Source organism: Hydra vulgaris, chromosome 05 (genome assembly GCF_038396675.1).
Source record: "Hydra vulgaris chromosome 05, alternate assembly HydraT2T_AEP".
Classification (NCBI taxonomy): Eukaryota; Metazoa; Cnidaria; class Hydrozoa; order Anthoathecata; family Hydridae; genus Hydra; species Hydra vulgaris.
Window position 1 is genome coordinate 24,627,501 of NC_088924.1, and position 13,620 is coordinate 24,641,120.

General features: G+C 27.6%; 1 protein-coding gene across 1 annotated transcript in view; it reads right to left on the reverse strand.

Annotated features, from left to right (window-relative positions):
• LOC136080283 (uncharacterized) overlaps nucleotides 1-13,620 on the reverse strand; it is an 84,426-nt gene that overhangs the window by 16,353 nt on the left and 54,453 nt on the right. The window contains exons 9-11 of the mRNA XM_065796899.1: nucleotides 4,067-4,115; nucleotides 2,543-2,702; nucleotides 1,693-1,921 (exon numbers count right to left, since the gene is read on the reverse strand). Coding sequence (XP_065652971.1) covers nucleotides 1,693-1,921; nucleotides 2,543-2,702; nucleotides 4,067-4,115 — 438 coding nt within the window. The remainder of the gene's footprint in view (nucleotides 1-1,692; nucleotides 1,922-2,542; nucleotides 2,703-4,066; nucleotides 4,116-13,620) is intronic.

The window sequence follows — 13,620 nt, forward strand, 5'->3', positions numbered from 1 at the left end:
TGATGTAGCCATAGATATTTGTAAAATTTTTGGCTCAAGGATTATTACTTAAAAAACTTGTAAAACCTTTGTACAAATCATTTGCAGATGCATGACTAAGAAAAATTGATGAAAACTATCTTGAAGTCACATGGTTGCAAAAAACAAAAGCGAATGCAAATATTGATTTGACCTTTTTAAACAACTTCGTTTTAAAGACTTATCAAAACATTTAACTATGTGTGTAGATCTAAACACTGCCATTGAAACTAGATCATGGAAATATGGGAGAAGAACATGTGTGATGTTATATGCTGCTTTAGTTTTATTAAAAGTTTTGACTGCCGTTATACCAATATTACTTAGGAAAATGATTCGTAAACTTTTCACAGTCATATAAAAGCAAAAATAGTTGCTACTTTAAAATAATTTTAATGCTGCTGAACATCAGGCTTAATTGACATTGTAGTTTGGTTATGATAAAAACTAACATAACGGAACTATGATGACTTTCACAAAAAATGGAGATTGTACAAATGCATCCTACACACAAGGTAGCTTCCTTCAGTTCTTTGTTTGGTATATCAATACAAAGTGAAAAAGAAATTTATTGAAATTAATTATTTATTAGGATTAAAATTGAAACAGGATAAACTTTAAACATAATAAAAATTAACAAAATACTGTTTTAAAAACAATTTATTTAAACTTAAGTCATTAAATTAACATTTTCCAATAGGGTAACACTTGACACATAACAAATGACATATGAACTCACACATAAATATAAACATATCAAAGAATGGTGTAGATACAACTACTGTACAAATGCTCACTCTGTACTAATCTTACCTGCCGCTCCCCTGCATTTGTTACATATTATATACATATATGAATATATGTTGGCGCGGATCCAGCATATTTTGATGTTTAAGATAACTAACTCCCTAACATGAAACAAACTATGAAAATGTATATGTTTTTTCTTATGTCAAAAAGTATGCTTTGCAAAAAATTGCTATGATTTGAGTCTGGGAACAAAAATGCTCTGAAATTTTGGCTACAGCTGCCCCAAACAAGAGAACAACAAGCTGACAAAATATTTTTTGTACTATTCTTTAATAAGTTATATTCATCGATAAATTCTAAATTTTATAAAACATTTTTTTTTATCTCAAAACATTCAAAAACTATGACCTTATTAAAAGTGTAACCTCCTCAAATTGAGGAGGTTATAAACTTTGTTTAGTCAACTTTTGAACAATAAGAGAATATTGTTTAAAATTTAGAATTTATTAATGAATATATATTTATTTAGGGGTAGTATAAAAAATATTTTATTAATTTGTTGTTCTCTTGTTTGGGGTAGTTGTGGCCAAAATATTAGGGCTTTTATGTTCTCAGATTACAATCATTGCAATTTTCTGCAAAGCATCCTTATTTGACATAAGTATAAAATTATATAAAATTTTGAAGTTTGTTTTATGTCAGTAAGTTAATCTCTAACATCAAAAAATGCTGTTTTCGCGCCTAATATATATATATATATATATATATATATATATATATATATATATATATATATATATATATATATATATATATATATATATATATATATATATATACACATGTATTTGTGCGTGTATATATATTTATAAAATGTTGGTTTAAATTTAAAATAAAATATTTTCATAATAATATCAATATTACCTTTGAGGACTTGTTGATCAATAATAACTGGAATATTTGGATAGTTAAAACACTCAACTGCCTGTCTAAATGTTTTAAAGAATGTTGAGCGATTTCCATATTCCACTTGAGTTGATAACTTTAAAGGGATATCCAATGAAAATAAACCGGGCAAAGGGCATTTTAAATTGTCATAGTAAGCAGTAAAATTATAATCAAATGGTTCAAAAGCATTAATTTTTCCATCAAACTAAAACAATAACAATGTTAAAATAATTAGAGTGTTACAACATGTTATTGTGAGAATAATTAAACAGTCTTTAAATTATACAAAGCTAATTTCACCAACATTTATTTCACCAAGGTATATTCACAATTTATTTGAATATACCTTAGTTGGTAATCAGATTTACAATGTCTATATAATAAAACATAGATGTCTAAAATGAAAGTGCCAAGATTTGAAAAATGTCTGAATTTTGGGACTAAACCCAATTTTTTTTTGTTTTTTGAGTTGTTTAAACTTGTTCTACTGTAATTTTATAATTTTGAATGGTATTTGCATTTTAAATTGCCAAAACTGATAAAAACAAATATACTAACAAATTTAAAAGAATAAGTTTCCATTCAAATTTAAAAGAATAAGTTTCCATTCATTTTTATCATTCTAAATATATATCATTCTAAATATTATTATAAATAATTTTAATTATTTAGTAATAATTTTAATTGTTTAGTAATAATTCTAATTATTTAGTAAATCTATCAATCTCTCATTAATATTTCAGTTTATTCAAAAACAAAATCGAAGTATTCCTAAATTTATGTAGTTCTTTGTAAACTAAAAAACATAAATGCAAAAACCTCTTACAGAGTACTTCATTTTATTGATGTCGGTTCTAGCAAAACGTTGAACAACACTTTCAGCTGTAATATTAAAAAACGGCGGTAAAAAGTATTCAAATTGCACAGAAGCATTTGCAATTGTCTTAAATGTAGGATAAATTTGTAGATTTAAGGTTAGAAGTTGTCTAAAACAAAAAATTTTAAAACCACCTAAAAAAATATTTAAAATACAATATAGGCTTCAATGAAAAATGTTTGTCATAAAATCAATATTATATTGCTGGTCTGTTCACATAAAAATATTAATTCTAATTTAGTTTAAAACAAATTTTTGATTTTACAATAAATAACATATAGTTCTTCACAAATAAGTCAAACTTAAAGTAAAACACCAATAAGTAAAACTTAAAATCTGAATAAATATAATACATTAATCAATTCGTAGTCAAGTAAATTGTTAACAAAATACATAAAAAAAATTAATATAACATTGTTTAAAGCATTTTTTTATAAAAAAGCTGGAACTTAAAAATATAAAGTGATAATAGTGAAATGATAAACTTATATATCACCATTCAGCCAAAAAGTTTGAAACTTCTAAACAGAGTTCAATAATTTTAATAAGATTCGAGAAAGATTCAACAATAAAAAACATTCAATTAAACATATTATTAGCTGATGTAAAGTTTTACTACAAATTTCGTTTAATTTACCATTCTAACAAAACCTTTTGGGAAGGGTTGCCATGTTTTTGCAAACAAGTACTACATATATGATACATCTAAATAGTTTCACTCTACTAAAAACTTAACAATTTATCACAAGTCTACTCCAGATAATATCAAGTCTCATTAAAAAATATCTACAAACAAAATACTATCATGATGAGTCTGGAATTTATTTTTTTAGTGGGTTAAAAGACAAAAAAGCTAGAAAACAAGTTGCAGCTGTTTTTATTAAGTTTGATTAAAATGTTGATGCAGTACCTTTATGTCATAAAGAAGTAACAGAAAAGCTAAAAATTATTTATTAGTACATCATTAAATGAGTGATTGCAATCTTTTAGACAAATCTGTCTCATAATACAGTAAGGAAGATAGGAAGACTGTTTAGTATTGGAAAAATTTTGACTGGCTAATAGAAAAATTAATAAAACTCAAACAAATTCATAAAACTGACTTTTATTTATGCATGTTTATAAAGTTTTTTAAAGCAACACAAATTATATTGTACTATGGTAAAATGAAAGTGCACAATTATATTTGTTTTGGATGTATTAATAAACTTCTATCCTAAGGATTATTTCCAATTGAACATTCCATAAAACATTTGATCCTAATTTTTCTCCAAACTTTATCATAGTCACAGTGAAAAATTTTCAATAAAGCCAACGAAGAAAAATGTTAACAAAATATATAAAATATTTGTAGGTAAACACAAGTAAGATACTATTTAGGTTTTTTATTGTAAGACAATGTTTTCTTGCAATATATTACCTGATACTTATATCTAACATTTTAAAATTATACAGAATGTATTTATTACATACCCTTGGAGAGACACGGAATTTGAAATTCTCCATAATGATTTGTTAATATCTGAATTAAAATAAGCAAGTGGCATAAGACAAATTTGTTAATTAAAATTAAAATTTATAATATAACAGAGTCTCATATGTGATACATTATTAAAAAAAAGCTTATACAAGTTAAAAATTTTTTAAAAGTCATATTTTAAAAACGCTTACTAAAACTTTTCAGAGCCTTTTTGAGTTTGGAGATTACTTGTCTATGCTAATAAATTAGCAATTATTGTTTGAAGTGTTATGTTTGTTTTTTAAATCAGTTGTTTCAAGTTAAAGCCATATTAAAGTTTTGAGTTGAAATAAGTACATAAACAAAATCAACGAATTTTTAACACAGACAATTTAGTGCTGAGTGATGGTTTGATGATGTCAGCGACAATATCCCTGACATCATCAAATGAACCAGTACAAGTCATATAGAATTTAAGCAGTATAAGTCCTGTATACATTTTCACAGACTATCTCTTCAAATCTGTATAACTGACCAATACAGATTTGAAGAGATAGAAAGAATGACTTTTGAACTTCTTACTGAAAACAAGCTTTGATAAAACCCTTTTGTTCACTTTTGAACAATACTTGAAAAATTGGTGAGAGAGAATTAAAAATCTATTCTATTACAAGAAGTTTCTACTTCAGTGTTTTTACAATTAAACAAGAACTTCTTCGCTCTGAACAGCACTTGATGTCATTAATTTTTACAGTCTGTGTCAAATATGAGCTGGTTTCTATCTGACTGTAATACCATTTTAAATTCCTGGGCAAGACCAATGTACTCTTTTGCTGTTAAGTGTAATCAAACTTCAGATTAAGTGTTACCTGCATACTAAAAGTTTCTCTTTTCTAAACCAACTTAGTTTATGAGTAGTATGCAAAGACTTTTTTTAAGGCAAAAGTTTAAAATAATTTTAATTTTTTTTTGACTTTTAAGAACTTCACCCACAAAGAATTGCCCTACCATTTAAAAAAAAAACTAAAAGTGAGAAAGCAAACATAAGACAAATATTTTAGGAAGTAAATAGTACAAGATAAAATATAAGTATTTTAAAATAAGTATAAGTATTTTAAAATAAGGAAATCCTTTTTTTTTAAACAACATATTTAGATATTAGTGATATTTTGTTTTTATAACAACATTGTTTAATTAAACTATTTAGTTATTTTATAAACATTTTATATAGATAAAGATTTAAAATATTTGAACTTGGTTTCAAATTAAATTTAAATACAATGCGGTACTTTAAAATACACAGCTAACTCAATTTAACTTTTAACAATGTAGTACAGGGTGGTGCAGAGGAAAGGCATGTTTTTCAATATTGAATTACTGGGACACAGATATCGGCAGGTCGGGTGAACAAAGAGCCAGTGAACATCACTAAATCTCAAAATCACATGTCCTGGGAACATTTTCTTGTTCACTATATTGCTGAAGCCAAATGTCTCTCATGTTCACTTGACGCCTTTCAAGTTCTGGATGAAGAAAGTTGTTTAACATTTTAACGTAGCGAGCTGATGTAACAGTAACTGCAATTCCTTCCTCTTCAAAAAAATAGGGTCCAACAACCAACAATCCCCAACTTAGAAATGCAGTACCACACTGTTACCTTTAAACTGTACAGAGGTCTTTGGTGTAATTCCTGTGGGTTCTCCGATGCCCAATACCGACAGTTTTAAACATTGACGTAACCGTCAAGATGAAAATATGCTTCATCGCTCATAAAGACTGTAGCATCGGGATCTTCCGTAAACATTTCATCCATTATGCGACAAAACTCTCTGCACTGTACAATATCCTCTTTATTAAGCTGCTGAACGATCATTATTTTGTACGGATGGAACTTGAGGTCATCATGTAAGATGAGGTGAAGCGAACAACGTGACATACTCAGCGCTACAGCATGTTGTCTTGTCGATCGTCTAGGACTGGTAACAACTGCCGTTCTGACTCAGTCTACATTTTCCGGAGTACAAACTGAACGGGGAAGACCAGGTGGTTTCTTTTTCATCACAGAATCAGTACTCTAAACGCTGCAACCCATCGGAATACGGTATTTCGATCAGGCACTGCACCTCGACGTCCAACTCTAAAATATTGACGGAAAAGACGTTGCACAGTGACTACAGAATCATTGTTTCTAAAAAACTGCTCGACAACGAACACACGATATTGTACGCTCCAATGCTCCATAGCGACTGAAACGGCATTGTTTGGGCCGTCTGCCAATATTCGTTCAAGGTCAATACCCCTCCCGTCGCCGCGTACTAGTGGTTCGAAAAATGTGCAATTACTCTGCACCACTTTGTATAATAGTATGTTTGTTAAGTAAAGTTACAATTACTCAAGTTAACGCAACGAAATCTCATAACAAGGCCTGTTGAGGTGTTTTTGTTACAGATTTATTTTTTTAAATAATTGATAGGTTGTAGTTTAGTAATAATCTTTGAGACAGCTTAGAATAAACTAACATACTGCAAACAGAACAGATTTTAAGTTTCAGCTAAAATCAATAAGAGCTAAAAAGTATTAAAATTATTATTTACAATTACTACTATGTATATAATATGTTTGCTTTATTAGCTATGGTATAAATTATTTTATTAAGTTTGGTTAAAGATTTTTCATTGTTACTTTTAAAAGAAATACGACACTATTCAAATTCTGGAGAGTAAGTACTGTTTGATCAAATCAGTATTTTGAAATTTAAAATGTGCATGAAATAGAAAAAATGTATGGCGACTAATGTAATAATGATGAATAAAAATTGTAGCTCACAGACTGTTAACAGTTTGAATCAAAACTTTCCTATTAAGTACCCTTTTTAAAAACTATTTACCTTTTCTTTATATGTCAGCCGATTCGGTGTTAAAACAATAATAAAAAATAGATTTTGTAGATTTTCATTTTAAATAATAAACTTAATACATAATTAAAATCCTCGTCCTTATTGGAGAGTAGGAAATTAGTAGTTGCAAGGTAGCCTTTTTTCGGTAAATTAAACCGTCATTTTAACGCTTTAAACTGCTGTTTTGTTCGTTATAATTTATGGAAGGACAATTTCATTTTTGAAATAAGTACATATTCGATAACAAATTAGATAAAAATCTAGTGTTTTGTTTAAAAAAATGTCTATTACTTCACTTTTTTATACTTTTATATTTTTAAATGTATTTCCGTAGCTTTTCAAACTAAGATGTGCTTTTGATATTTTAAAATTAGGTATCAGCAATAAAAGTATATTTTAACAACATTTATTCAATGTAGGTATACTTTTGTGATGGAGTTATTTGCTAACAAATGGTGATGAAACGTAAGGTTAGTTTATTATGTTCATTTTTATATCGCAAATAAAAAATAGAATAGTGTCGCAAACAGTAGAATCGGAAGAGTGTCTAAAATAATAAAAGGAATAGTATCACAAACAGTAATATCGGAAGAGTGTCTAAAATATTAAAAGGAATAGTGTCGCAAACAGTAGAATCGGAAGAGCGTCTAAAATATTAAAAGGAATAGTGTCGCAAATAATCAAAGGAATAGCGTCGAAAACAAAAGAAAAAAAATAGTGTCGCAAATACTAAAAGGAATAGTGTCGCAAATAGTATAATCGGAATAGTGTCGAAAACATAAAAAAGGAGTAGTGTAACAAATAGTAAAAACGGAAGAGTGTCGCAAATATTAAAATCCGATTAAAATAGTAAAAACAAGCAAATAGTAAAAACAGAATAGTGTCGCAAAGAGATAATTAGCGAAAAATAAGGCCTAAATTTTAAAACTATTTAATTATAAAACATATGTTGTTGCTGTTTTTTTGTTTGTTTTGTTTTTTATTACCATGTTTAAGATACAAATACAAATACATAAGAGAAAATTAACTAGTGAAGATATCGTAAATATAAATTAATAAAAAATTAATCAAGAACGCGGATACTCAAAGAAGAACATTAGGTCTTGTTACAGAGAACCATAAAGCTGATAAAGAACTTGAAACTGAAAATTTTTGCTAAGTATAAAAGTCATTTTACAAATAAATTAAATCGTTGAAATTAAAAATCATTTTAAAACTATAAAATATAAATAAACAAAAAAACATTCAAGCATTTGATTTAATAAATAAAAAGAAAGCGTACACTCGCAGAAGACCAACAAGTCTTCATGGAGAACCACTTGTAAATTTAAAAATCTTATAAAAATCAAATGCAAACATATATGGTCAAGTGTATAAAGTACAAGAAAAGTTTAACTGCATACATATACATATTCAGTTACATCACTGCATAAAAAATAAAAAAGTAAAGTATTCAATGTTTAAAAATACAAAAATACATCATTAATAGACAAAATGATTTTCTTAAGCTTTTTGAAACAGTGTTTTAAGTTCTATTTTTTTAGTGAATAAATAAATATTATAATGTTTATACAATTAATTTAAAAAGCAATTATTTATTCATTGAGAAGATAACAGGTAAATAAAATTATAGGGGTTTCTGGCTTTTTAGAAAAACACTAATTCTTATTCTAGATGAGGTATAGGCACAAAAGATGTCATTTTGTAAGTTGAATTAACTCTTTGAATTTCCAAGACCAACTTATCGTCCATGAGTTTTTCTAAATAATAATTTTTTTCTTAAGCCTTCCTTTTTTAAAAGACTTGAGCAAATGGGTCACGGCAACGTGGAGCCAAGGGGCCATGCCACTTAATTTTTTGATGATTTTTTTTTTTGTTTGTTTAAAGAGAAGTTGTAAGTATTACTTTTATTTAGTAGTCTTTGGTATATTTTGGTAGTCTTTTGCTTCCCCATTCCTACTAAAATGTCAGCGCATGTATTACCAAAGAAAAAATACGTGGTAATAACGTGTTCATGGAAATGTTAAATTTTATTTCACCCAAAAAAAAAAAAAAAAAAATACGGACAAATTTTTCCTTTAAATGAAATGTACTTCAAGGGCGGATCCAGACCAGGTAGAAAGGAGGGGCAATTTTAGATTTTTTTTAGATTTTCTGGATCCAGGATTGCCCTTGATGCAGTTATTATCTAGCTAATTTACTTTTTCAAGTTTTTATATTGTTTATCCAAGATTCTGATACAAAAAAGGTCATCTTTTATTCATCATAGCCACTGGGTAAATAGTGAAGCTAGTCTTCGCATCCTGATATTTTTTTTTTAACAAACCCATTGTTGGTAGAAAAACTATTGTTATGATTATACTCTTATCAAATCTGGAGTAAAGGTTTATAATACTATTTTTGTTGGCGCACAAAATATATCTGCATTTTACTTTCTTCATATCGTAAAAGTTTACAAAATCCAAAATAAAAAAGCTGTAAATTCAAATTTCAGAAAAAAGATAGCAGCTAAAAAAAATAAATGTGAAATTAAAGTGCAGTAGAATTCTTTTAAGTCAGACTCTCAAGGGTAAAAGATTAATAGTACGACGTAGCGAATATCTCAGTCAGGGTTTAACCCTAACCCTAACAAAGCTCTTGGTATGTCGGATTTTTAGAAAATATCCTACAAATCCTAATAAGTGACTTAAAAAGTATCAACAGGATATCAACAATATTATCAACAAAATAAAAAAAGACTTACCGATAATCAGAAAACTCCATGAAGTTCTTTTGTTTGATGAACTATGCTTGATGCAATACTTATTTAATTTTCGAGCGTTTTAAGTTTTGAATTTCAGTTAATGTTTTTAACTTTCTTAAAATTTTATTATTGTATTATGTGCATTTACATGCAGTTCAAAATAAAAGTCCTAGTGAAGCGAAGTTTTTTGCGAAAGGAACCTAAAAAAACAGGACAAGTTTGCAAACGGTCCGACTTAACTAGGGTACAACTTAAGCGGATAATTTTATACTAAGTTGATAGAGAAAGTTCAAGGTGAATTGAAAATCCATCAGACTTGGGAAAAGTTTGATTCTCTAAGGTTCAAGTATACGGGATTGTACAGTATTCATTTGCAAATAATGATGCGACATAATTGGGATAAGATTTTATAATTTCTTCAGCATGCGATATAATGGGTTTACCGTCAAACTTAAGTAACTTCAATTATTTAAGTCAGGAATCAAAGTAGTGAGTTCAATATCAAAAAGGTTGCTTTCTAAAGATTCGTATGATTTTATTTTCATCTGTTATCAGATACAACTTTATTTGTTTTTAAAAACATATTTTACAAATATGTTTTCTCTTCGGGAAACATGAAGAACTTTCGAGGTTTAAATCATCATTACACTAACATAGCATGGTATCAATTATTATTTCAATTACACTAACATAGCATGGTATCAATTATTATTTCAAGCATGAATCAAAAGTTTGATAATTTTTAAACAAGTTTTTATAGTGTTTGTCGCGAACAAGACAAAATAAAATCAGGATTGAATTTTGTTGATGGCGTATGCAAAGACAAAGTTAAAGCAGTAGTAGATAAAATAAATACGGTTTGCGAAGATTTAACAAATGTCAGAAAAATGCAGAGAAAAATATCTTTGGACAATACCAAACTAAAATAAAGAGCGTAGAAAATGAAGATAAAAACAGGCGAAATAACTTACGAATTGATAGGGTAGTTGAAAAGCAACCATATAATATACTAAAAATCTACCTAATAACTATTTATTATCTCCTAATTTTTATGTTCAAATTTATTAAAATTCTTATTCCAAAATTCTTTAAAGCTTTATTCAAAATAAATAAAGGTTTAGTTATTTATTTCAAACGTATGAAATAAAATAATTAAATCTGAACTTAAAACTCTGACAATCCTTAACAAAATTAAGGCAAAACATCATCGTCAGAAGCAGGTTTGCGGCATTTTTTTCATGCAAAAAAAAACTCTTCATCTAATTTGTATTTTTTGGGTAAACACAATCGACGAACCCAAGACTTACAACTAAAACTTTTACATTGGCACCACATGTTGCTTAGAGTTGGCAATGCTTCTATTTAATTTCTGTAACCTTTTGAGGTCTTTGTCTTTTCTCGATTTTTTTGAATGTTGCTTTTGCTGAGTTTTATAAGTAGCTTCACTGAAGTGAATCTTGCTTTTCTTTAACTACTTTGACTTTTTGGCCTCATCATCTCGCTTTAGTTTCTCGAGCACCTCAGATATACTTAGACACTGGCCTTCAACTCTCGGAATGTTGACTCTTGGGTTTTTTTTGTGTGTCAACATAGTGGCGCTGTAAAACATTTTTCAAATTGCCTTCAAGTCTTTCTTTAAGATAAGCGCGGCTAAGCTTATAACTATTAATTAATTCTAACTAATAACTATTATTTAATTCAGTCGTGCTTATCTTAATGTATAAATTATAATTATCTTAATGCATAAATTTTAATTATCTTAATGCATAAATTATAATTATCTTAATGCATAAATGCAAATTCAAATTTTAAAAAAAGAATCTTGTTTGTTATAAACTTTTCTACAAAACAGGCTTTTTAGTTTAGCAAAATTTAATTTTAGTTTTGGGAATTTTGAAGTTGATTTTTTTGAAAAAAACATTTAATTTTTACTAGGGTGAGAGCTTCTAAATTTGCTAAGGCAAAAATAGATTTTTTAAAACAATATTTACACTTTCAGACAGAGTACACAATTCTCTACTAAAAAAGGTGCCTCACATTTTTAAAGAATTTTTGTTTTCGCTTTCAATAAATGCAAAAGAAATAAAATTGCTAAACCATTCACTTTTGTTTTTTATTTACTGTACCCCTGCTTACTTTATATTAAGGGACTAGATATGACAATTTGTCTTTCTCATGCCCCTGCTATTTGTAGCTACATGTTTACGGTATGATTAAACTTATACGGCAAAAAATAAAGAAAGAAAGAAAAAAAGTACAAGTTATTTTTGAAAAAAATAGAAGACAAAAAACCTGCCTAAACAATATTGAGGCTGAAAACTATATTATTTTTTGATAAACTCAATAAAAAATACATCTTGATGCTTCATTAATTATATACGTACGTTAATTGTGGGAAAGGTGAGTTTTCCACAATACAATGTTTATTTTTCTGTTAAAGTAAATATGATTATTGGTAGCGGCAGTGCCGGCTTTAGTGGGTGGACTGGGTAGCAGTACTGTGTGCATTTTGGGGTTCAGTGCATTTTCCACAACAAACTATATACTAATGTATCGTTGGCAGGGATTATCTGAAAAAATATTCAAAATGTGGGTTAAGCCATTTTTCCACTAAACCCCTCAAACAATAATACCGATTCAATACTACAGAAAAAACAGGTCGTTATCAAACGCTTTATGCAAATGATACAAACAATACAAATTTTTTATCATTTAAGGAACATTTATTTGAAATTTATGATAAAAATTTCCTAAAATGTAACATTTATAAAACAAAAAAATAACTAGAATAACCATGGGTAACAAAAGGTTTTAAAAAACCTCAAAAATTATTTAACACTTTAATACAAAAAAAATGTCGAACTATTTGAAATCCAAGAATATACCTTAAATTCACTTGCAATACTATTCCATTTTTATGTTTTTGACACTTTTCTATAAACTCATTTGCGACACTTTTTTGTTTCCGTTTTTTTGTTTCTGACGCTATTCCTTAAATTCATTTGCGACACTATTCCTTATTTTTATTTTTGACACTATTCATTAAACTCTTTGCGACATTATTCTTTTTTCTATTTTCGACACTATTCATTAAATTCATTTGCGACATTATTCCGTATTCTGTTATTCGACAATTAATCATGTGACAACTTGCGACACAATTCCCTTTTCACATTTTCGACAAAAAAATTTTCGACAATATTCCGCCACACAAATATTTATTAAAAAAAAAACTAGTTTTGCAACTATATGCTCATGTTGAACTGTATAACTTATATGGTAAAAAAGTTAGTTTTTCAAACATAATGACTTTTAATATAACTTCATCAGATCTGCTATCTGTGTCAAAAAAAAAAATATTATTAATAGACAATAAAAATAGCAATTTTGAAAAACAAGCATCCCAGCGCCAAAAAATGGATAAAAAAGATATACTAATATGACTAATATTTAAGCTCTATCTTTTTATTGCATAAAAAGATACAGCTTGTACTGATATTGACGCTATTGACCACGGCATAAAAAAGAAATAGCTTGCTGCTGGTGTTATTTCTGGAGAGTTGCAATTTTATTAGTTTGATAGCACTGCAAAGATATAGCTTTCACCTGTTTTAAACTTTAAAGTTTGTTACAAACTCTTTTTTAACAATATTAATATTTTTACTCTAATTAAACTGTTTAGTATAAGTTACATATATTGTGTTATTTTATTCTAGTCAACAAAACTACTGCAAGTGTTGTGACTTGCCAAAAATTTACTACAGTGTTGTAACTTGCAAAAAAAAACATCAAGTGTTGTGATTTATTAAAAAATTTTGATAGAAAGCTCCGGTTTACTTTCACGTAATGTTTATCGTTAAAAATTATTATTATAAAATTTTTATTTATAGAATTTTAGATATTTACTAAAAGCTAAGACAACATTTATA